The sequence below is a fragment of the Lagopus leucura genome, unplaced genomic scaffold (assembly GCF_019238085.1).
Source record: "Lagopus leucura isolate 7727_CA_CO unplaced genomic scaffold, USGS_WTPT01 Super-Scaffold_100157, whole genome shotgun sequence".
NCBI classification, from domain to species: domain Eukaryota; kingdom Metazoa; phylum Chordata; class Aves; order Galliformes; family Phasianidae; genus Lagopus; species Lagopus leucura.
In genome coordinates, this window is record NW_024962334.1 from 14,594,634 (window position 1) to 14,617,175 (window position 22,542).

The window sequence follows — 22,542 nt, forward strand, 5'->3', positions numbered from 1 at the left end:
CCTTCAGTTTTAACACAGGACAGGACACAGTGACACCCATCAAGGGACAGTGAAGAATACACTCAAGCCACCAAAACAGGGATGTGGACCGAGCCACGAGGATTTCAACTCACACTGCACCTATCTGAAAAGTCTTATCACCTGACTGAAAGTCTTATCAAAAGCAAAACCCATCACGTTCCTGGTTTGGGGTCTAGAATCCTCACGAATACCAAATTACATTTTCAGAAAACCTTCCAATACATAAAAGCAAGCAAATCTCTGGAGAATTCCACACTTCTCCACATAAAGCAAGAAGGAGCAGAAGCACTGGTTCAATTCAACAACGCACGTCAGCTTTATTAGACTGCTGTGTTGACAAGAACTAGCGGTAGCGGTGCAGCTGCAGGGTGTTGCGCCTTCTCCAGGCAGCGCGACGCGAGCCACCAATGGTGTGATGGAATTTGTGGCCCTTGCCCAGACCGCGGCTCTTCCTCCCGGCTGACGTCAGCCCACGCATCTCTCTGTGCTTGTGGACGGGCCTGGTGATCCACTGCGTGTCGGGGTTGCGGCGGATGGCCTTGTGGAAGGGATCGATCAGGATCACCTCGAAAAACTTGTAAGTGGAATCTTCACCCACCCAATAGGAGTTCAAGACTCTCAGAGCCCCACAGTGCCGGCCAGCACGCTCCTAGAGGAGAGAAATCAACGCAAAACGCTGTAAAACCATGGAAGCAGGGACACCCTTCGTGTAAAAGGATACGAATAACCCAAACCTAATTATTTCCAAAATTTTTCATTTGCTCTGAGCAAAACACTCTCCTGAAAAGAACCACACAAATCTCTGGCAACAAAAACACCTGAAGAAGTGATGTTTAAAAAAAAATGCCATATTCGAAAAAGGCTGCTGGAATTCTTAGGTGAGACAGGTTTTAAAGAATGTAATGAGGAATGCATTTCGTTGACAAAATAAAGAACTATTCCACATGCAGAAGAGCCCTGTAAGTAAATGCAGAGTTAAAACTTAAGATCACGAGCCACACTTGGGGCCGCCGAACAACTTTGAAAACTGTGAAAGACCAATCAATCTGAATGCCCAGTGTTACTGAGGAAAAAAGCCTGGAGGACAGAAGCTCATACTGATAGGAAAAAAGAGGAACAGTTGATGTAACAAGCCTTCAATATGCCTTTCCTATCCTTGGCTGCAGTTGGGAAGAAACAGTCCTCGTTCAAGCAAAGCAGAAAATAAGTTGAGTTACAGAACTCCATCTGCCTCTCCTGTCAAGACCTCCCCTTTTCACCCTAGGACATTATCATCATCACTACAGATCCATCCAATCTCTACCTCAAACCTATTACTACAGATGTGCACCAACACCACCAGCTTACAACCTCTTGCATATTTCATGTCTTTTCTTCAAGTCCTTCCATTTCTCTGCACGTGGCAGTGACACATACTAAACATTAAAATAACAATCACCCTCAACCAGCTTCTAGATGACAGGGATGACAGTGACAATCAAGGTTTGGCATTTCTAGAACATCTTTATCTGAAGAAAAGAAGCCTTCCAGGAGAAAACAAGCCAGATTCACAACATTTTGGACTAAATAAGAGGGCCAACAACCTCTTTTCATGAGCTGTCACCAGAACCAAGCAGTTATATGGTATTCCCGAATGCCTGATATGAGCACCATGAGCACTCAAAACAAAGCTTTTAAATTTAAACTCATCACTTTTGTTAAAAAATAAAAAGTAAATGGAACAAAGAAACAAAACCGTAACCACCCCATAAGCAACTTCCTGCTGAAATGGGAATGTTTTTTTGGTTCTGAGAAAAGTCATCTGCTTCAAGATGTACAAAAATGGAGACTGCTCACTGCCTTTACAATGCCTCTTCTGGGGAGTGCTGGTCAGTACTGCTCTAAGTCTTGCAGCTTGTTTTTTTTCCATACGTGAGAAGTACAACTGCAGCATTATGAAATATCACAAAGTTCTCCTGGATGGAAAGTCTCAATTTTCAGCATTTTAGCAGGTAACAGCATTGTTTAACTATTTAAACTACCAATCTTCAAGCTTATGAGCCAGAGATACTTTTAACTTCAACATGCCTTCTGGCATGCTGTTTTCAGAGAGTATGATACAGCTAAGTACACCGCACAGCACTCCTACTATACAAACAGGTGCTGCAGTCTTTAAGGCAGGAATTTACTTGTGTTTTGTGAAAGGACCACTGTCTAAAGCTGCTAATACATACAACACGGTAGGGAACATAAAGGCAGGATTTAGCAGTGACTGCAGTCACACAGTTCAGCATATTTGAATTTCAGTTTCTCATACCCAGCTCTTTCTTTTTCAGGCCTTTGTCAGTTGTATGTCTTTCATTACAAGTACTGCAGCGTGCTTCTGAAAGAAGCATATCCCAGAAACTTCAACAAACCACCTTAGTGGTTCTTTCCACATCCCCTACATGCAGAGCGTGAATAGGTTTCACTCTTTTGTCTCAATACAGCTTTTCAAGACACTCTGGTGCTCTCCTGCCATCAATACTCAAGATCTTTTACCTAATACATTACAGAACAGTTACTGGTTTGGTCACTAAGCCTTTTCCGCTTTTATAGACTAGGTGCAACCCCAATTATCTGAGCAATAACCAAAACAGTCACCTCTGCTACAGACTGAAGACTGCGGGCGAACTTGAGCTGGTTGACACCGTGATGCACAGGCTTCCCATAGGTTGCACCTTTTGGGACAGGGCGCTTCCGACCACCACGACGAACACGGACACGGTAGATAACATAACCTAAAAGAAATGGCCTTTTAGTGTACAAGCACACCTTATGGTAAGGCAATTCACATGCTCATACTGCATTGCCAACCCCAAAGGCTTTGCATGAAATGCTGCAATAAAGCAGGTCTTTACACTTGTCCCCACTGAAACCTACAACTCTTAAGTCTAGCACAGAGCATTTGTGTTACCTCCATTATAACTGAACAGAGCGGTGTACAGTTGTTGGGACTTTTTCAGTTCCAAAACAGACTTTAAAGCACCTTTTCATTATGCATTTCCATATAAACTAAGAAGACCGGTGCCACAACTCACAAAAAAATCCACCCCCACCCCAAAAGGCAATAAAAGAACCCCAAAACTAAAGGGCCATGCAGAAAAAGCACCATTCAAAAAGCACTAAAGCACAAGTTACCCGTAAACTCCACTGAAACATGAGGAAATGAAGCAAACCTCACAAATAGGAACAGAAGTTTATACTCTTTACTTTCACATCATGACAGAGAACAAACAGGGTGACTTGCTTCAAGGATTTCCTCAAGTTACAGACAGATGTCCACTTTCCCTCAGTTACTTTGTTTTTCTGATCAGTAACTGTTTCTTAATGATCATAGAAATTAAGTGACTTTATCCTCACTCAAGTACAGACAGATATCAAGTAACTTGAGAAAAAGTCTGGCCTGGAAGAAACCTCCTTGCTCCAAACCTACCTACTAAAAACACTGGTCAGTGCTATCATAAGGCAGCACAAGGAGAACTACAGCCTGAATGCACTCAATCTTCATCTGCCCAATTGGTCGCAGGGGACATTAACTCAAATTACACGAAATACAGTTTTGGGCTGTGGGCACTGCTACGAACTGAACATATTTGTAAGTTTATTTAATTCAGGACACTTCAGGCTTTTCCAGGACATTCAAGTTTCTCACTTTGTCATTCTACTACCAGTTATAGAAGGAAGCTAGTTGACAAAACCATGGTCACTGCATCACCAGGCATTCTTCACCTCCTTGTCTCATTACCTTGCTTGGCCTTATACCCCAGCCTGCGAGCTTTGTCTGGCCTGGTTGGCCGGGGAGCGCGATGCAAAGCAGACAGCTGGCGGTACTGCCAGCAGCGCACACGAAGGAGGAAACGCATCACATCTGACTGCTTTTTCCTCCATAGCTCCTGGATGTACTTGTAGGCACCCATGTTTGGTTACCTGCTGAGAGAAGAGATCAGTGAAGGCAGCAAATCTGGCTCCAGAACTGCACAGCTTCCAATAAAAAGATACTGCACTAAACCATACATACAAGATCAAAGGTACCTAACATGCTTTCATGCTTTTTTGAATCATTGGTGCACTTGGTAATATGGCTCGCATTTAGCAGCCTACAATGAGACACACAGCCGTTACCACTGTCAGCAATTCTCATCCATTCCACAGAACACTTTGGGTCGGAAGGAACCCTAAAGCCCACCCAGATCCAACCTCACTGCTGTGGGCAGGGCTGCCAGCCACCAGTTCAGGCTGCAGAGAGCTCCATGCAACCTGGCCTCAAACACCTCCAAGGATGAGGCATCCACAGCTGTGTCAGGGCCTAACCACTCTGAGTGAAAAATTTCCTATTTCATTTTCTTAACGTTTGTGAAGAATGCATAAATTGTTCTCTAGCACTCCTCATCCATGGAGCTACTGTTTCATGATTTGCAAACATTATTAAAATGGATAGTTAGCACCTGACTCGCTTTAAAAGTTGCTCTTTAAAGAGGTATGTGACTGTGAGTGGCCTAGTTTTTACTATAAACATGGTTTTAGCACCTCTAGGACCTGCTTAGCTCTCACACACCTGGAGAGCTGATTCCAGCAGATGTAAGTCAACACCATCACGCCACCACTCCAAACACAATTAAAAGCAATCAAACAAAAAGTTCCCCGTGCGAAAAGCACCCCACGCTCTTCTCTATGAATCAGCCCAGCCGCAGCTGACCTCCCCCCACCCCATGTCAGGTCCGCATCACGGCACGACCATCGCAACACCGCACGCCAGGCGCCTAACCCAGGCACGCGGCCGCCCGCCCTCGCAGCCCCTCCCGCCCGGCCGCTCCCGGCCCTCAGCCCGCGATCAAGCCGCACGGCGAGGCGCGGCCCACGGGCCCCGCACCATCTCGCCGGGCTCTGCCACTCGCCCGCCCGCCGAAGCGGCCACATCCCACCCCGCCAGAGCCGCACCGCGCAGGGCCGGCAGCGAGGCAGGCGAGCGGCCGGCAGGGAACGGGGATGGGAGCGGATGGAAGGCCAGCCGAGCACGGACGTACCCGGACCTGATGGCGCCCGACGCCGGAAAGAAAGAGGCCCGCCTCCCACACCCCCTTGCGGCGGCACCGCGCTTCCGCCGGCGGCCCCGGCGCCTCACGGGTAACGTAGTCCCGTAGGGGAAGCTCAGCCGCTCGCCTCCGCCGCCCGGCGGCACCGCCCCTCCGCGGCCCCGCGACAGCCAATCAGCGGCAGGGGGTGTGTCCCGGGGCGGCTCAATGGGGCGGCGTGGGACGCTGAGCCCAGGTGCGCGGTCGCGCGGGGGCGGGGGGCGGTCGGGGCCGGGGGCGCGCGGCGGGCACGGCTTGGGGCAGGGGGTCGGGGCACGGGCAGCGCCTGGAGCACCCCGTGAGAGCCCCGAACCCGCCGGTTTGGGCCGTACAAAAGCGGTTAAAAATAAATCCTAAAAAGAAGGCGCGAGGGTTCCTAAAAATAAAAATGACAAATCCTAAAATAAAACTTCCTAAGGGAAAATCTTGTCGGCGCCTCAGTCCCTGTCCCGAGCCGCTGGCAGCCTTCCGCTGCGTGCGTCTGCACCGAGCCTGCTGCAGAGCAGCGCTGTGCCTCGTGCTGCGGGCTCTGCTGTCCCCGTCCCGGGGCGGCAGCGTTCCTGAGTGGACTCGTGGCTCACTGAGGAGCATAGCGAGAGCTGGGCCTTCCCTGCCCACAGCCAGCCCCTTGCGACCGTAAATGTGTGCCCAGCAGGGCCTGTGCCCGTCAATTCCCAGTGTCACACTGTGTCACATTGGCCCGGCAAGAGCCCACCGGCTTCTGCAGGCTGCCCGCTGGGATCAGCCCCGCTCACAGCCTCACACAGACCCCGAAGCCTCAGCGCTGCCCTGTGCCTCTGACCGCAGTGCCTCCCAGTTCTGTCTGTGCAGGCCAGAAGTGCCGTGCGTGTCCCGCTCGTGTCCCTGCCGCTGCCGGCCCCGTCGCACGGCTGCATTTGGACAGCGCTCGCCACCCGCCGGCCTGGGAACGATGGGGAAGGGCTACAAGGTGGTGGTCTGCGGAATGGCATCTGTGGGGAAAACTGCGATTTTGGAGCAGCTTCTCTATGGAAAGCACACTGTCGGTGAGGTGGTTTTGTCTTTTGTGTGTGTGTGTGGATCGTTCCGCTTGTGTGCGGACCCAAAGGTGGTGACTCAGGGACACTCACTGTGCCAAGGAAGGACAAGAGCGTGGCCTGGGCTCATCTGGGCTCATCTCAAGGCCTTCTCTGGGACTCATGGGCCCCTAACACCTTCCAGAAGTGGTTTGGAAGAGCCTTTCTGTGGTGTTCCCGGTTCCAAACTACAGGAGTGCTTAAAAAGAAACAAATACAAAAACAGATGCTTTGCTCACTGCCCACTTACATGAGGAGTATGCAAACAAGAAATATGTTGTTCCCTGAAAGATCAGAATCATAGAACCATAGATGCTTTTGGTACCTGAAAGTTAAATAGATATGATATTATAAATAGAGAGACTGCTTAGACTTCTGTCATGCCTTCTTAGAACTTTCCTTGGTTTGGTTTTGGCTCATGGTTAATCAAAGTGCTGGAAAGGAAAGCAGCTCTGCTTTAGGTCCCTCTCTGGGCTCCAAGGGCTGCGCAGAAGGAGCATGAAACCACCCCCCCACGTATCAGATGAAGGGCAGTGAATGGTGTCTGCAGGGGGGGATCTCAGAGCTTTAACAGAGGGCATCCAGTATCTGTTCTGTAGGCTGGTACATTCAGTGCTGGGGTGAGATGTTGGATAAATATTAGGATTTCTAGCTGGCTGCTTGGCAGGCACTGTGCCTCTAAAATGCATTGATGAGAGGAATTTGCTTGCAAATCATGATGCTGAGCTGTATGCAAATACCTTTTTTTCAAAGGAGGATTTCCCCTAATGTTGCAGCAACACCTGCTTCCAGCATCCTACCAGCATCCTGCACAGCCCCCTGTAGCTCTCAGCACGAGCTCCAATGCCTGCAGGCTGTGAATTTTCCCTTGGCCCGTCCCTCACCTGCCCTGCCAGGTGACCCTCAGTGCTGTGCTATCCCTGCTGCCCTCTGCTGCTCCCCATGCTGAGCCCCAGGAGCTATTTCTGGCTGCTCCTGAGCGTCGCTGTGGTGGCATTGCGTAATGGCAAGATGCTCACTGACATAACGGGGAAAGCCGCGTGCGTGTCCCCGATCACTCCCTGATGCTCTGCCTGGCTTAGCACCGAGCGGCACAGACCTTCCTCTCCTCTCCTCTCCCAGGAGGTTTGCTTTCTTTCTGTCATTGCTTTCCAGGGTTAATAGCGAGCCACAGGCCTGTCAGTGCCAGCGAGCCTGCTGCTGGCTTGCCTTCACAAAGGAGTGGTGGCACAGCTGCTGCAGGAAGTGATTAGTGTCCTCTGAGGCTTCACGCTGCTATACTGAGCCTTGGCTTTGAGCCCCTGCTCCTGGCTGTGAGTTGAGAATGCTGCTGAAGGCCCAGCAGCACTGCAGGGTTTTTCCTAGGAAAATTTGCTCTTTTGGTTTGCTCCCCAGCTTGTCATGGATGAAGTCCCTTCATGGTCAGCAGCTAGCCCTCCTGCAAACGACATAAAATTGTTAGTGAGTGTCCAGAGCAGGGCTGCAAAGATGGGGAAGGGTCAGGAAGACGAGATGTTTGAGGAGTGGCTGAGCTCCCTGGATTTGCTCAGCCCAGAGCAGAGGAGCTGAGAGGAGGCCACATGGCAGCTGCAGCTTCTCAGAGGGAGTGGAGAAGCAGAGCTGAGTTCTGCTCTCTGTTACAGGGACAGGGCCTGAGAGAATGGCATGGAGCTGTGTCAGGGAGGGGCAGGTTGGATATCAGGAAAAGGATGAGGCGAGTCCTTGGCTGGCAAAGGAAGCTGCTCCCACCTAACATCAGTAGTAGCTGGCACTGTGTGCCCCAAGGGAAGTTACTGGCACAGTTCAGGCACACAGTGTGTCTGCAAAGAAGGAAGGTGCTTTTCCTTCAGTAGCGCCTCTGCTCAGTGAAGGCTTAGAAAGTAGTATCCTGCCTTGGGAATGCCTCTGGTACCTCAACCTGTGGGAAGCTGATCAGCTAAAGGGAAGGAGATGAGAACTCTTCCAATAGAAAACACTGTTTTCCTTATCTCTGCCTCCTGACTGCACAAATAGCTGTATGGCCAGGTTGCTTATGACCAGCTGCTTCAAGTCATCTAGCTAGCTGGGAATGAAAACTGTATGTATGAATGAAAACTCGCTAGAACCCACAGTCAGAGAATTTGCCTTGTCAGGTCTCAACTTGGGGGACCTGGGGTTTTGGCTGAAAGACTTTCACAGCTCAAAGGTTTGGGGACTCATAAACCGAATGCACAGACCTTTGTTTCTTAAATAAATAGAACTGGAGTTAGCTTTGGTTTTTAGAAGTGCATGAAAATGAAGCCAAGCTTATGTAACAGAAGGTCACACTCATAGTTCTGGTTGATGGGACCAGCACCTAACTAGCAGCTAAATCCAGACATGTCAGCTCCTGTCGGTCCAGCTCCAAAGAGCTGTCCAGCTCTTCTCTGAGTCGTGTATTTCCTCATCTTTAGCCTGGTTTCCAAAGAAACCATGAAATTGATTGCTGTAATGCTAGTTCCTCTTTCCCCTGTGGCTTCCAAATCTGAAAGCTGGTTCTATCTGTCCATTCATCTGCATCACAACAGTGGATACTTCCAAATCTGTTCCTGTAGTTTAGGAAAACGGTGGCAGGAATGAGAGCAAAGCCACTGTGGCAGCCTGTGAGCAGCAGGTCTGGTGGAGCTGCCTTCGCCCCTGGCAGAGGAGCAGGACAGCGGGGGACACCCGTGAAGTCAGCAGCATGGCAGGGGAGGTGGTGGTGCCAGGCACTGGGCCTCCCTCATCGGTTCTGCTGCTCGTACAACAGCTTGCCCAGCACATGTCTGAATGGAGGTCAGGAAAGTGTTGGGATGGGATGTGCTAACCGGATAGCAGTGTCAGCAGGATTTGGCTAACGTGCAGTCTGGGCTTTACAAGTAAAGCCTAGAACAGTGACACGGGTATGACTGAAAAATGTTTGTTGAGTAACCTACTTGCAGTGCTTCCTCCCCCTGCGTGTGCAGGTGAAATTTCACCTCTGCAAACTGATCCTGATGCACAAATTCCAGGTCCTTCCAAAGTGTCCCATCCCCCACTCTGCCATTTAACATCAAAATTTGTTGCTCTGTTCTGCTGACTTGCCTCACAGATCTTAATTTTTCCTCTTCATTTTCAAGGAGGATGTTAAAAGACGTAATTTCCACTGCTACTTTTAATGCCATTAGGAAGAGACTGTCACAGGAGAATGCAGATATATTAAAGACTGCTAAATTACAGTGCAGCATTTAGGTGATAAAAACCTGCCCAACATTATTCATGGCTTTCTAAAAAGAAAATGCAGGTACTTATGGTTCATTCCCTCTTGCCAAAACAATATTTACTGATGCTAGATTCTTCCTTGACCTGTCTGTACAATGAGATGAAGCAGAGCAAGACCAAATAGTGCTATATCCAGAAGACCTACTTTTGTCTTTAAAAATGCCCTTGTAACACATTCTCCAGCTTGCACAGAGTGTGTTCACCCTTTCTGTTTTTATTAACCTTTGTTTTGCTCTGCTCTTAGTTGTGCTCTTGCATGCTAGCATGGCTATATTTGGAAGCAAAATAAATTAATTGGTCGCAAACTAATATGAGTTTTGATCTATGCAGGCTGCACAAAGAGGGGCAAAGAGAACAGCTTGTGCCACTTTCCTGCTCAGGAATGCTGCATATATCATGGGAAACCATGCGCGTGGGTGGAATTCTTTAGCTTGTTTGTCAATGCAAAGTATTTTGAATACTGTCACTGAATATAGCAAAATCCTTATTTTCACAGGCCAGATAATCCCTCGTGTTTTCTGAAACAATGCACTAATATGGTCCCCTTTTGGCAGACAAAGGGAACAATGCGGTACTCGTTACTGTAGCCCTGCACCAGCGAACAGTCCCTGTGCATAGGAATGCAGTGGAGGCAGAAACATGCAGAGGTTTATGAGAATTCTTCAAACTAACCCTGAAAGTAGCCCAGCTGCAGTATGCAGTTTGTTGGGACCTGCAGCCATATGGACGTGCACCCAGGGTGATCATGAAGCTAAGGAGATCCATGTGTTTTCAGAGTCTGGCTTGGAAAGTAAGGTTTAATTAATTCAGAGCAAGGTACCTCATATTACCTCCCATTTACCATGGGAAGGGGAAGGAAGGAGAGCTGGTATGCAGATAGTTACCATGGAGCAAGTGATATATATGGGAGCTGGATACCTTGTGCATGGTCTTACCCTGCAGTAAATGAGCTTGCTCCTATTAGCAAATCTGAGTCATGTTAAATCCCTAAGGGATGGAAAAAGCTCACTGTGCATTTGGGTAAATATAGCATGCAACTTTGCTTGCATGCAAACATCCTCTCCCCTGTTGGGCTTGGTTTCACTTGTTGGTTAGTTGTACCAACACATGTTCATTTCCAGAACTGTTCCTATGGCTCCTGCTTCTGCAGTACAATCCAGCCCAGCACAAAGCTGAGGAGCAGGCTCAAGATGTCAGTACTTGCCTCTCTGGTGTTCCTTGGCTGTTTTTCCCTAAGGGTATGTTTGGGCAGGCCCATTTGCAGCGTTTGGCAGAGAGCTGGTACACTGGGTGGTTGGAGTTTGGGAAACCTGAGGGAAGAGCCATATATCTTATCACATCCTGTGCTTACATGTCGTATAGATTAATTTTACAGGCTCGTATATTAGATGGTTGTATTTACATAGTGTCACTACTGTACAGAGCTGGCATGGTGATCTATGGATACAACCCTTGCATGACAATTGAGGTTGAATCCAGGTCAGATCACCTTGGAAAAATATGAGCTGAAAGCTATTGCAGGGTAAAGTTCTGCCGCACCACAAGCATTTATTATGGTGGTGCTGTACTTACACCAGCTGACCCTTCCTGCTTGTTTTAAAACAGGTTTAGAGGAGGGTGCCACAATGGAAGATGTGTACTTGGCATCGGTGGAGACGGACCGAGGTGTGAAGGAGCAGCTGCGGCTGTATGACACCAGGGGTCTGCAGGAGGGCGTAGAGCTGCCCAAGCACTACTTCTCTGTTGCTGATGGCTTCATTCTCGTGTATGCCATCACCAGCCTCGAAGCCTTCCAGAGAGTTGAACAGCTCAAAAAAGAGATTGATATCTTCAGAGACAAAAAGGAGGTAAATGCGTGGTGCCCTAGCTGCTTGGCTTATTGGCATATCAGTGATAGGAAGTTAATGTTACAAAGCATAAGGTTGGGCTCTGTAAAACTTGCATAGAAAGGAAAACAATGTACCCACAGCCTTGGGCAATCCAGCCAAAGGGAGCTTTCTCCTGATGGAGAAGCCTCATTCACATGCTGTGCAGCTCAAACAAGTAAAGTGTTGTTGTTTTTTTTTCTTACTTCCTCTACCACAGCTAAAATCCAGTTAGCTGAATGCATCAGTTTGGACACTTATGAGTAATAAACCATATGGTCTACAGCAGTGCAGTTCTTATGTTATTTTTTTTTTCTTAGGTATTGCACACGGGAAGTCAAGTGCACAGAATAATGTAATGAAGAACATTATTTTTGTTTGTTTTGTATTCACATACTTGATGGCTTACAAACTAGTGTAACTGACAGTGGGTCTCCCAGACATTAGTCAATTGGCAAAGCAGCTTTAATGTATCTTAACAACCATACTGAATCAATTCAATTGTGTGAAATGACTGCTCTATTTTCCCTTAGAAAGCAGCTAGTGTTTTCAGCTGACAGTGTTCCAGCTTAGCTAAACAAATATAACTTGCATGTGGCATTAGCATTATGGCTTTTCTTACAGTATCTTTGTGTTCTCCAGTAGCTTTCCCTGCTAAATGTCTTTAGCCTACAGCTCTCCAAATGTCTATTTTATGCTGTTTAGAAAAAGAAAAAAGTGCATGAAGAATTAATTGGGTAATGGCAGGGAGAGACTTTCCAAAGAGTAACTTGGGCAGTATTTGCAGAAGTACTGCAGGAAGGCAGGCTCAGAGCTTGATGGCAGTCAAAAATGGAGGCAGAGAGGTATGTTGGCTGGTAGGGCTGGCATGAGCTGCATGCTGTCAGGGTACAGATGTCAGGAGTATGGCAGTTGGCCACAGCCAACATGTGACAAGCAGGACATTCACCCAGACACTGTGTTTCTTGAGGGTGACGCAATTGAAAAATAATGGTGCCCACAGCAGGCTGGATAAATCAGTTTTATTCCTCTGATTTCTATTGCGTACAAAATAGTCTCTGAAGGTGAGATCAAGAGTCCTTAAAAAAGCACCAGCAGCCTTTAAGTCTCTGCAGCCATAACCAGATTCAGGATGCATCTCCATCTGTGGTGCCTCTGAGCTGGCAAGCCTTTGCCCCGCCAAGCAGCGCAGCCCTGTACCACGCAGCCAGAGCTGTAAAGCACAGGTGGCAGCCTCCTGCCTCTCCTCAGCATGCTCCTCAAAGCGTGGCCTATTTTTGTACTGAATGGAGATTGTCTTCTCTCATACTGGCAGAGTTTGACCATAGGCAAAATTCAGTTGGTAAAAGTACTGGAAAATGATAGCTTCCTACAAAGGGGTGAGCGCCTACTCAAACAGCATGGGCTGCTGTAGAAAGGAAAGGGAGCCTCAGAGCTCGCAAGAACAGGACACACATCTCTAGCTAGAGAGAAACAGGAGACATCCCAGGGGCAGCCTGATGAGCAGGAAAGGGCTAGTGGGCATTGCCATGGCCAAAAGCCCAGTCGTGGGGAGAGGACTTCATTATTTTAGGTTTGTCAAACCACCATGCAGTGCAGAGATGAGACCAGAGTTCAAGTAAGGACCTTGCACTATAAATACAGGCATGATTTCCCCCATTGGCTGATGCTGTTAAAACATTTTTAGAAAGTGGTTAAGTTAAATCAAGCAGGAACGGTATCTTTAAGGGACTACATTCAGTGCTGGCTGAAGGAGAGGCAGCAGGCAGCCCCCAGGCCTGTCTACACCTGCTGCCTGGGACTGGGATGCAAACAGGCTGGGCAAAACCCTTGTATCCACGCCTTCCATGCTGCCATAAACCATTTCTAAAGCATCCATGGCTCTGACTGACTCAAATGCCACACTCTCTAGGGTTACTTACTTCTTACTTAGGTAAGTACTTACTTACTTGAGTAACTCTAGAGTTACTTACTTCTTACTTCTCTAGGGCAGCTCAATCGCAAAGTAAATGGAGAATAGGACTGTTTAACTTCTGCTCTTTTGGGTATGGCTTCCCTTTAAGCAGCCTGTGGGCTAAGTCTTGCATATCTTATGATTAAAGCAGCTCCCAGGCCGCAACTAGACAAGGCAGGTTTGAACCCCAGACCCTACCCTTCCAAATTGTATGCAATTTGAGCCAGTGCTAAGCTAAAGAACAGGCCTGAATTGTGTTACTGATGTCTGCTGTTTGTATACAGGCACTGTGAACAGTGGATGCTCTTTGCACAAAGCTCACCCGTTCGTTTCATTTGTAGGTAACAGTTATCATACTGGGAAATAAAACGGACCTCCTGGAGCAACGACAAGTGGAAACAGAAGCAGCACAGCAATGGGCAAGGGCTGAGAAAGTGAGACTGTGGGAAGTGACTGTGACAGATCGGAAAACACTGCTTGAGCCATTCACCTTCCTAGCGAGCAAACTCTCCCAGTCCCAGAACAAATCAACATTTCCCTTGCCTGGAAGGAAGAGCAAAGGGAATAACTGCGATAACTAAGCTCCCTTTAATGCTGTCTGCCGTAGCCAGGTGCAGCCTAAATCCTTTCTATGCCTTTTGCTTCACGCGGTTTCACTTAAAGCAATAATCTCATTCAGCAATAAATCAGCAAGCTTATGGCTAAGAGGTATTTTTCCTTCTTGTGGACTTGGCTTGAAAAAGTCACTGGTAGTGAAGCCTTAAAAAGCACTTAATGTTGGCAGTTACCTTGCAATAAGGCTGAGGAGGGGAGAAGAGGGTGGGAAAGAGGCATGGGCTTACCTCTTCTGCAGGGGCTTAGACTGTCCCTGGGTACCCAGAGAGGGAAACAATCCTTCAGATCTATGGCACTTGTTCACACACAGAACTACCTGTAGTGAAGCTATAAATGTGGAGAGAGAATATGTCTGAAACACCAGCAGTCCTTTGACCTTAAGCAGGGAGCCCCTTGGCCACAGGGTTTTGGATACTGCAGGGGGCTCGGGGTCAGGGTGCTGTTGCAGAAGTGTTGGGGCATAAGGAGTAAATGCAAACAGATTTACATGCCAGAGCTCTGTTATTGTCTGAAAATAAGTGAAGAGGGAAACAATGTCTCGTGGAAGATCCTAGATCAGATCTACCCTAACATGAAGCTTGTCAGCAAAGTCTGGCAAGTAGTGCCTTCAGCTCAGGAATTTATTTGTACAAACCAGAAAAGCTCTCACAGCACTCATTAATTTAACTGTGACCTGATGGACAACATAGCAGTATGAAGTTTTGTTCCAACATGTCCAGTGCAAATCAGTCACACTGACATAGGTGCTAATTTAGTTCAGAGATGGTATGGAACAACTTGGTAAGCAGGAGGTACCTCACCAGGCTCTGCTCAGTGCCTTGTGAAAGTTTCCTGCCCAGCTAGAGAGTGAAGCCACAGCAGCCCACAGCCTGAACAAGGCTGCAGGCTGGAGTACAGCCAGTACAAAGTGCTGCACTGCTTGGTGAGAGGGGCTGAGGAGTGAAGGTTGCTGCCTGTTGGGAACAACCTCACAGCAAATGCACAGAAATCCCTGTACAAATGGCCTCGGTCTTAAAGTGCTGTACATCGTACAGCAGCAGGAGCACAGCTTTATGTGCTGGATTTGATGCTCTGCATTGGTAAACCTGTTCCAGGTCAGTCTGTTAGCAAACCAAATAAAACTGATTATAAAGGGACAGTGGAGTGGCTGTTCCCAAAGTGAGGGGCCAGCTTTTGGCCTCTAAAACCTTAATACACTGACAGCAGCTTTTCTTTGAATTTGAAGGCAGGAGCAGGGAAAGAGAGCAAACTGAAGTACCCAGTTCTTTAATTTACCATGAGATTGTTGCTTTGAGCAAATACTGAGAATTTCATTGTGAGTCAGCAAAACCATGAGCAATATTTGCACTTCATATTATAACTGCTAAATAGTGTGCTTAATGATCACAATTAGGCTGTGTGCTTACAGCATCGCTCTTCCTGAATCCTGGCAAATAAACTGTCAGCATTGCTAATGCCAGAGCAACAGTACAATCCACTGAAAATTAAGCAAGTATTCCTACTTTCATAATGAAGTTAGACGAAACTGTTTATGTGCTTTGCTCAATACAGTTTGGATTGCTGTGGCCACCAAGTCAGATAAGAGAGCAATTACGAATGAGCAAGCCCCTGTAATGCCCTGCTAGAAACATACAATTGCCTCCATTGCAACACTGCAGCTGAGTAAGCACTACAGCACGACCTCCCCCAGCCTGGCCACTAATAGTCATCATCCCCAGCGATGCTGCAGAACAACACTCCCTCCTCACTCATTTCCTACAATACACGTGTACTCATGGTTCTCCCCACCCAGAAGACTGCATGCACAGAATCTGCCTGTGCACTTGGGAAGTGGGGTGGTTCAGAGCAGCTGTGGTTTACCTATTTGCTGCAGCTTTTCACTGAGGAATTGGATACGTCCTGCTCTTCAGCTCTGCAGAACCTTTTACCAGGGAAGGACTTAATTCAGCTCTGTATCAGTCAAAATACAGAACACCTCTGCTAACTACACACTGTTACCAAGGCTGATCCCTGAGCAAAGGGAGTGTGGGCCAACAAGTGAAACCAGTCCAAATTAGCTTAAATTGTGGAGATGGAAGGAATGGAGATGACCAGCTCCTGACCAGTTCTGCTGGGACAGACGTCACCTGTGGTCTATAGGGGCTGGGTCACACAAGGCTGGCTTGCTCACTCACCCCCTTGACACTCAGGACTCGGCAATGCTTTAAGAATAGCAGAGGAAAAGGGAACTTTTAAATGACTAACATTATGTTTCCAAACAGGTTACATAAAGTCTAACATGTTATCTTTGATTTAGTTAAACTCATTTCCAGATCATTTTGGGCATCCGCATAAACAACCACCACCCATTATTTTATTTAATAGGCTTACCCTGATGCTTTCTAAGCACTCAACTGCCTTTTCTAAACAGCACAGTATTTTATTGGCCAGCAATAGAAATGGTAGTTTCTCCTCTGCAAACAATCTGCACTCAGTGGCTGGTGAAACTGTAGTGCAGTTTTACCTTCAGTTAATAAGTAAAGTACATCCGTACAGGAAATGTATTTTGCCCTTTGCTGTTTCACTGATTCAAAGTTTGCCCTAGGTCACAAGGATCATGTATGTACTATAATGCTAGACAGTCCCTTCACAAAATGACAATTAAAAAAAAAAAAAAAAAAAAGAAAAAGTAATAGGCAAATTGAAGCTCCTTTCTTCATTTGTTACATTTCTATCCACCCTAATTTAGCTTCCCCTCCACTGCCAACTGCAAGAATTAATTTGGCATGTACTGGTAGCACAAAGCAAGGAACAGACAAAAATCTACAGAAGTCACTTACATCCTCACACAGAGAAGGGGAGGAATGAATGAATTTAAGGGTCCCTTACCAGAGATGCTCCTGGTGTGATGTAGCTATATACCAGTGATTTTTCTAGGCTGAGCTGAACAGCTGTGGGAACCCACACACCAGGACACATATTCTGTTGAAAGAAGACAGTTTAACAGATGAGGCTAACATCTTCTAGTACCTACAACTACCCAACAAAGGAGAGGTGCCTGTACGTAAACTCCTTGGGACCAAATTAGATTTGATCTTTAAATAGATAGGAAGCATATAAAACAAATGCATGTGGAATGTAAAGTACAAAAATAAATCCGTGAGAACAGACAAACACATCACACTCAGAAGAATGCTGCAACGTGATGCACTTGTCATGTGAAAAAGAATCTGTGCTTCCGGCCTTTACTTTGAGGGAGTGGTCAAAAATGCCACGTTCAAACCTAACTACCCCGTTGCCACACTCTTCAATGTACACACTATATCTCTGGGAGATAATCTTTCGAGCTAGTTAAAGGATCTACAGGCTAAGCCTCCTTTATGGTGTCTTCGTCTGGCTTCCCAGGACACTACTCCTTCTCCTCTTTCACGTGGAAATTGATGATTCCATCAGAAAGCCACGAGAACATTCTCTTCTTCCTCCTTCCTTCTGCCCATTTCTCTTTCTACTGTACTTTTGCTCTTCCTATCATACTTCCGTATAACGCAACACTCCTGAAAAGACAATGCTGTGAAAACTTGAGCTGAAGACTAACCAGGGGCTCTAGGAGCCTGTGTAACACCTACACAACGAATGTGTTGTCATTCACCGTACGCTTGTCTAGAAGTGTCTTCCCAAAACAGAAGCAGATGGTGCACTCACCTGCACAGCTCACTTGTCTTTATACGGAATGCAAGCCTTGAAGTGCACTGGGAGACACTGTTCTGGCAAAGTGATAAAGCAAGGCACTAACACTAAGCAGAAGTCTCTTCTTTTTTTTTTTTTTTTTCTTCTTTTTTTTTTTTTAAACATCTTTTTATTAGCACAGTAACAAATGCAGACTTAAGTAGCCCACAACATACAACCAATCCACCGAGTGACTCCTATTCCACGCCTTACAATTAAACAGCTTAAGGTATTTCACTACAAGTTGTCATTAGTCCTGATTAAAACTTTTATTCTTCTCACAAAGATAGATTGGCTTATAAAATAATACATTAGCTACTTCTCATTTCATATATGAGGCCATATATCCCCCTCTCCGTATCACAGACCATGAGATGACAGTCTTTAAAAAGCATTTGTTAAATACCAATGCGCCCTCTATAGGGGAAAACAATCCCAACATCTTTTTTTACAAAAAACAGAAACAAAAAACAAAGCAAAACAAATGAACAAACCAAACCCTCCCAAACCAAAAACAAAACAAAAAGCAAAAAACAGTGTGTAGAGTCTTGAAAGGACTTTTACATAAACGCCAACATAAGTACCTGTACAAAATTAAGCTGTTTTATCTTTTACATAATGCAAGCAAACTGAAAACCAAAGAAACCTAAGTTTACATTCTTCTCGGTACTATATGTGAGCTAATATTGCCGAACTAATTACAGTCTTAAAATATGCTATTCCCAATTCTAGCTGTCTACTGTAGCAAGATACCTTAAGTTACAACAACAAAATCTTAGGAAATAAAAGACTGAATAAAATCTGTTATAGAAATACCCTACTCTTTACCAGCACCCTCCCTCCCCCCCACCCCTTCAAAATCATAAGCAGCTCTTTCCATCACAGACAAATAATGTAAATCTGACAGAAACGCAATTTATGTAGCATATCTTTTGGTCCATTGTCTGGCCATTCTGTCATGCTCTGCTCTGTTAGTCATATACTGAGTGGCAATGCTTCCAACCAGGGGGTCAGCTGAAAAGGCAAGAAAAAAAAGACTTATTTCGAATTTAATGCAAGGGAATAAAGACAAGTACATCACAACAATATAAATATACTGAATTGATTGTATCTTCATCAGTTTGTGCTTATTTATGGTAACGTAGAGATCTATTGCTTGATAAAGTGGGAAATACTGAGCGAAATGTTAAGGAGTTTAAAAGACAACAGTCCAATAGTCACCTAACAGTTATATCTCGCATTCCTGAAAACTTTCACTAATTCACGTGTTTATTTTACCTTTTCTAAAATTGCCTGAGACGTACTCATTGCTAAGTGTACTTGTACTGACATAAATCTGGCCTATAGGAAAGATCAGATTGTGGGGAAAGGTTTTGTAGAAATAAAACAACTATTTTATTATACATAATGCAGCATGAGCTCCAGTGTTTCCCATCTTTTATGGACTTACATAGGATTATGATGTCCGAAATTGACTTTGTAAACAAAGGCAGATTTCCCTTAACTCATGTCGGTAAGGGATGAGGTTAGGGAAGCAGAGGATTACTTCTGGCCTGGCCAGTCACTGGTTTTAAATAGATGGTGGAATGGAGAGGGCTAATCCAGTGATTTTCGCAGCTGCTGTTGTGTCTTTCATAGCTGTTATGAAGTTACTGCAATTTTACAGAGCGGCAAAAGGTATTTAACCCTCATCCATAACGAGAGCAGGTTTAGAAAGGAAGAAGCTGTCCCCTGCAGGAGGAGCAGCACAGCTTCCCCAGCAGCTCTGCCTGCAGCACAGGTGCGTGCAGCAGCTGGGGGGTGCAGGGCTGCCACCTCCTCCAGCCCCTCTCCCCAGGATGGTGGGATGAGCCAGGGCTGGATGGCGGTGCAAGGCAGCAGGAGGCTGGGCAGGGCGCTTACCAGGGTTGCAGTCTGTGAGGAGGGAGCAGATGGACAGGAGAACTTTAGAAATGGTTAATGCTGGACTCCAGTTGTCTTTCAAAATGTCCAGGCAGATGACGCCTTGGCTGTTAATGTTACAGTGATAGATCCTTGTCCGGAACGTTACCTGCAAGAAATGACTATTAGATGGTGTGCTGGCATCACACGGCAGCACACGTGACGCGGTAATAAACGATAACAGCCGTAGTTCTGATTTGACAGGCAGTAAAAAGCCGAATTAAACCCGGCAATAAACGCAGAGGAGCCCACGCCGGCAGAGCCCGGCGCCCGCCAGCCCTCGGTGCGGGGGGGTTGCGCCGGGCCCTCCCTCATCAGGACGCGCTGCCCGCGCCCTCTGGCGGCGCCCGGCGGGATGAGGCGGGCGGGAGCGGAGCCGGCTCACGGCCCCGTAGCAGCACAGGGCCCCGGTGCTCGAACACCGCACACCGACCTGTTTCTCCCCTCGGGCTCCCAGACGCTTGTAAAAGCCTCCCGCTACGGCACGGTGCTGTGGAGCCGCGGCTCTGGCCGTTCAGAGACGCCAGTTGGATTTTATTATCGTTAAATTTAGGAGATGCAACTGTGCTGGGCAACGTGCCACGTGAATTATCCGAAAGGGAAACAAAAGCACCGCAAGACATTGCAGGGGAACACAATGAAACCTGCAGCAAGGCCTCGCTGTGATGTGCCTGATGAACAGCAACAATGAATTTGGTGGAACTTACATGAATTGGGATTACCTGCATGAATAAAGGTTGTTGGGTTCATGTCCTAAATCCTCAGAATTTGTCAGCTATCCACACCCACAGATTTTACTGTCTGTTTATAGGTCATGGGGGTATTTGCGAAACGCATTTGGTAAGCGTGTGGCACGGCACAACACCACACTGGTGCTTTCCCTGGAGGCTAACCCAGCCAACACAGAAAACCTGCCAGTCAACCCTCATACTTTTTTTTTCCTGCAGTCTTTCTGATGCAAACATTTGGCTCATGACTTCCCTATTCCAGGCTCCAGGAGCAAGCGTGGGGTCACACAGCTGCAGACCCCCAGTGCCTCCCATTTTCCCTGTCCCACATCCGTCCCCATTTCTGATGCACGGAATGCTGCTGTTTTTGGTTTGGGGCTCACAACCGCAGCTACTTATCACACAGTGGACACCCATGCTGCACACGTAGGAAGCCTTTGTTTTGTACCTTGCAAGGTACAAAATCCTTGGATTTTACACTAAAACAGGGAAAGAAAAAAGAAAAACCACCACGTACACACACACACACCACAATCCTCCTAAATCCCCACACTTTTGCACATAAAGGTGGAAGTAGCAAAATGTCTGAAAAAAAAAAAAAAAAAGTGTGTGTATCCCACACCTCGTGCAACAAGCTGCAGCTCCACAAACAAGAACCCCTGCAGCTGCCTATGAGCCTCAGAGGTACAGCAGGTAAGAAACCAGAATGATGCTTGTTTCTGAGATCATCTAATCCTCCTTGAAAGAGCAGCAAGGACTCCTTACAGTCACGTGGAAGTCTGTACACATCAGCCTGAGCAGAGGGCAGACGTGACTCTGAGATATCTGCCCTAACCCATACGGTTTCCTTTAAGAAAATCCTGAAGTTTGTGGCATCTGCAGTTGTTGGTAATGTTTCTGTCTTTGGTTCCCAAGCAGCCCTCAGCCCAGCCCACTGATTGCTCACTATTTCTCTATTTGACATGCAGCTTTGGTCCTCTTCCAAGAACGCTTCTAAATGTAGGTGAGGTAATAATTTTAACAGATTAAACACTTCCAGAACGGAAAGCGTGGAGTATTTCCAAGTTGATACAATAAGGACCAAACTAATAGGGAGGTCAAGCATTCTAATGTGTAAAGGCAGAAAGTAGTTAATCCCCATTCTGAGCATAAAAGCTAAATACTGAAATTGCAGAAAGCAACTTAGACAGTACCTCAGTCCAGCTAACTAAAAACAGACATTAAAAAAGGAAAAATCACATTTATTGCTAGGAATTAGACTTAGTTTTTAACAGTATTTGGGAAGAAGGAAAAACAGAAGGGGGTGGAGAAGAACTTATTTGCAAAGCAAATATATTTACACAAAGTACATATAAACAAAGTATATTTGCAAAGCAGCCTGCTTCCTTAAGGAACCGTAAGACAAAACCCTTAAGGGTTATATTCATGGCACCAGGATTGGTTTTCTCCAGTTAGAGAAGCTCTGCCTAACCAAAGCACGGGGAGAAAAATCTGAATTTGTTTTCACTTAAGCAGCAAGTCAGAACTTGGATGGTGCGAGACACATATAGTCCAGCTGTTTGCTATTTGCAATTTTTGCTGATTGTATAAAAGCCAGCCATGCAGGGAACCCAAATGAAGCCAGAAGAGGGGGAGGAATTGCAGGCCCACTTAAGAAGAAAACAAAAACAATGCTTAAAGTATAGTAAACATTTTTGTTAAAGTGAAAAAAAATAAAACAAATAAAAGAACCCACATAAGTAGTAGATTCAGACCCCAATCAGAAGGTAGTGAAATGTATTCAGGGTCAAGAGAACAGCATGAGGAAGAACAGAAAAATACAGTGTAACAGAGCAGTCCTTTGGAAATGTCTCACCTGAGATTACATTAATGCAGCAACTACAGAGTTAAGCACAGCTGTTGGAAAGACATAAAGAAGCAAATCTCAACTCTACCCTGAAGTGATAGCAGAGGTTAATTTACACAAGCAGTAAAACGGGAGTGGGGGGAAGGAAGTGGTTAGAGGTTATTAATACAAATGATCAAAGCACACACCAGGTCCACACAAGATACTGTTTTCACCTTGATAAATGAAGTTTAACTGTAATGCAACACTTGGGAAAATACGCATGGTAACAGTACCAAAGAACAGCAATCATCGTGAGAATTAAATACTGAACTCTTTAAAATCTAATTATTTTTGTGTTGGATTCTGAATCCGGGCCCACCCAGCTTGTGCCCAACTCAACTGCTATTTAAACAAAGGCAAAACCGGAATGCCACATAAAGTCAGAAAACATAGAAGCGGAGAACAGATTAATACTAATA

General features: G+C 46.3%; 3 protein-coding genes across 7 annotated transcripts in view; 1 reads left to right on the forward strand and 2 right to left on the reverse strand.

The window, feature by feature from the left end:
* Positions 1–313: 313 nt before the first annotated feature.
* On the reverse strand, positions 314–5,155 carry RPL15 (ribosomal protein L15). Of its 2 annotated transcripts, none has more exons than XM_042889005.1 (4): positions 5,067–5,155; positions 3,788–3,972; positions 2,644–2,780; positions 314–670 (listed from the first exon to the last, which is right to left on the reverse strand). In XM_042889005.1, the coding sequence occupies exons 2-4, from the start codon at positions 3,957–3,959 to the stop codon at positions 365–367; spliced, it is 615 nt and encodes a 204-aa protein (XP_042744939.1). In that variant the 5' UTR covers positions 3,960–3,972; positions 5,067–5,155; the 3' UTR covers positions 314–364. The 2 variants fall into 2 exon arrangements, with proteins under 2 accessions (XP_042744939.1, XP_042744940.1); XM_042889006.1 differs by having other exon boundaries at positions 3,788–3,969; positions 5,067–5,131.
* Positions 5,156–5,259: 104 nt separating this feature from the next.
* NKIRAS1 (NFKB inhibitor interacting Ras like 1) lies at positions 5,260–13,951 on the forward strand. Of its 3 annotated transcripts, none has more exons than XM_042889277.1 (4): positions 5,260–5,310; positions 5,932–6,139; positions 11,033–11,274; positions 13,588–13,951. In XM_042889277.1, exons 2-4 carry the CDS (start codon positions 6,046–6,048, stop codon positions 13,825–13,827), a joined length of 576 nt encoding a protein of 191 aa, XP_042745211.1. In that variant the 5' UTR covers positions 5,260–5,310; positions 5,932–6,045; the 3' UTR covers positions 13,828–13,951. The 3 variants fall into 3 exon arrangements, with proteins under 3 accessions (XP_042745211.1, XP_042745212.1, XP_042745210.1); XM_042889278.1 differs by having other exon boundaries at positions 5,282–5,310; positions 5,946–6,139; XM_042889276.1 differs by lacking the exon at positions 5,260–5,310 and having other exon boundaries at positions 5,646–6,139.
* A 4,460-nt stretch (positions 13,952–18,411) lies between these two features.
* LOC122189812 (ubiquitin-conjugating enzyme E2 E1) overlaps positions 18,412–22,542 on the reverse strand; it is a 43,105-nt gene continuing 38,974 nt past the window's right edge. For both annotated transcript variants that reach the window (XM_042889194.1, XM_042889193.1), the window contains exons 5-6: positions 19,469–19,616; positions 18,412–18,580 (exon numbers count right to left, since the gene is read on the reverse strand). In XM_042889194.1, coding sequence (XP_042745128.1) covers positions 18,483–18,580; positions 19,469–19,616 — 246 coding nt within the window. In that variant the 3' untranslated portion in view covers positions 18,412–18,482. The remainder of the gene's footprint in view (positions 18,581–19,468; positions 19,617–22,542) is intronic.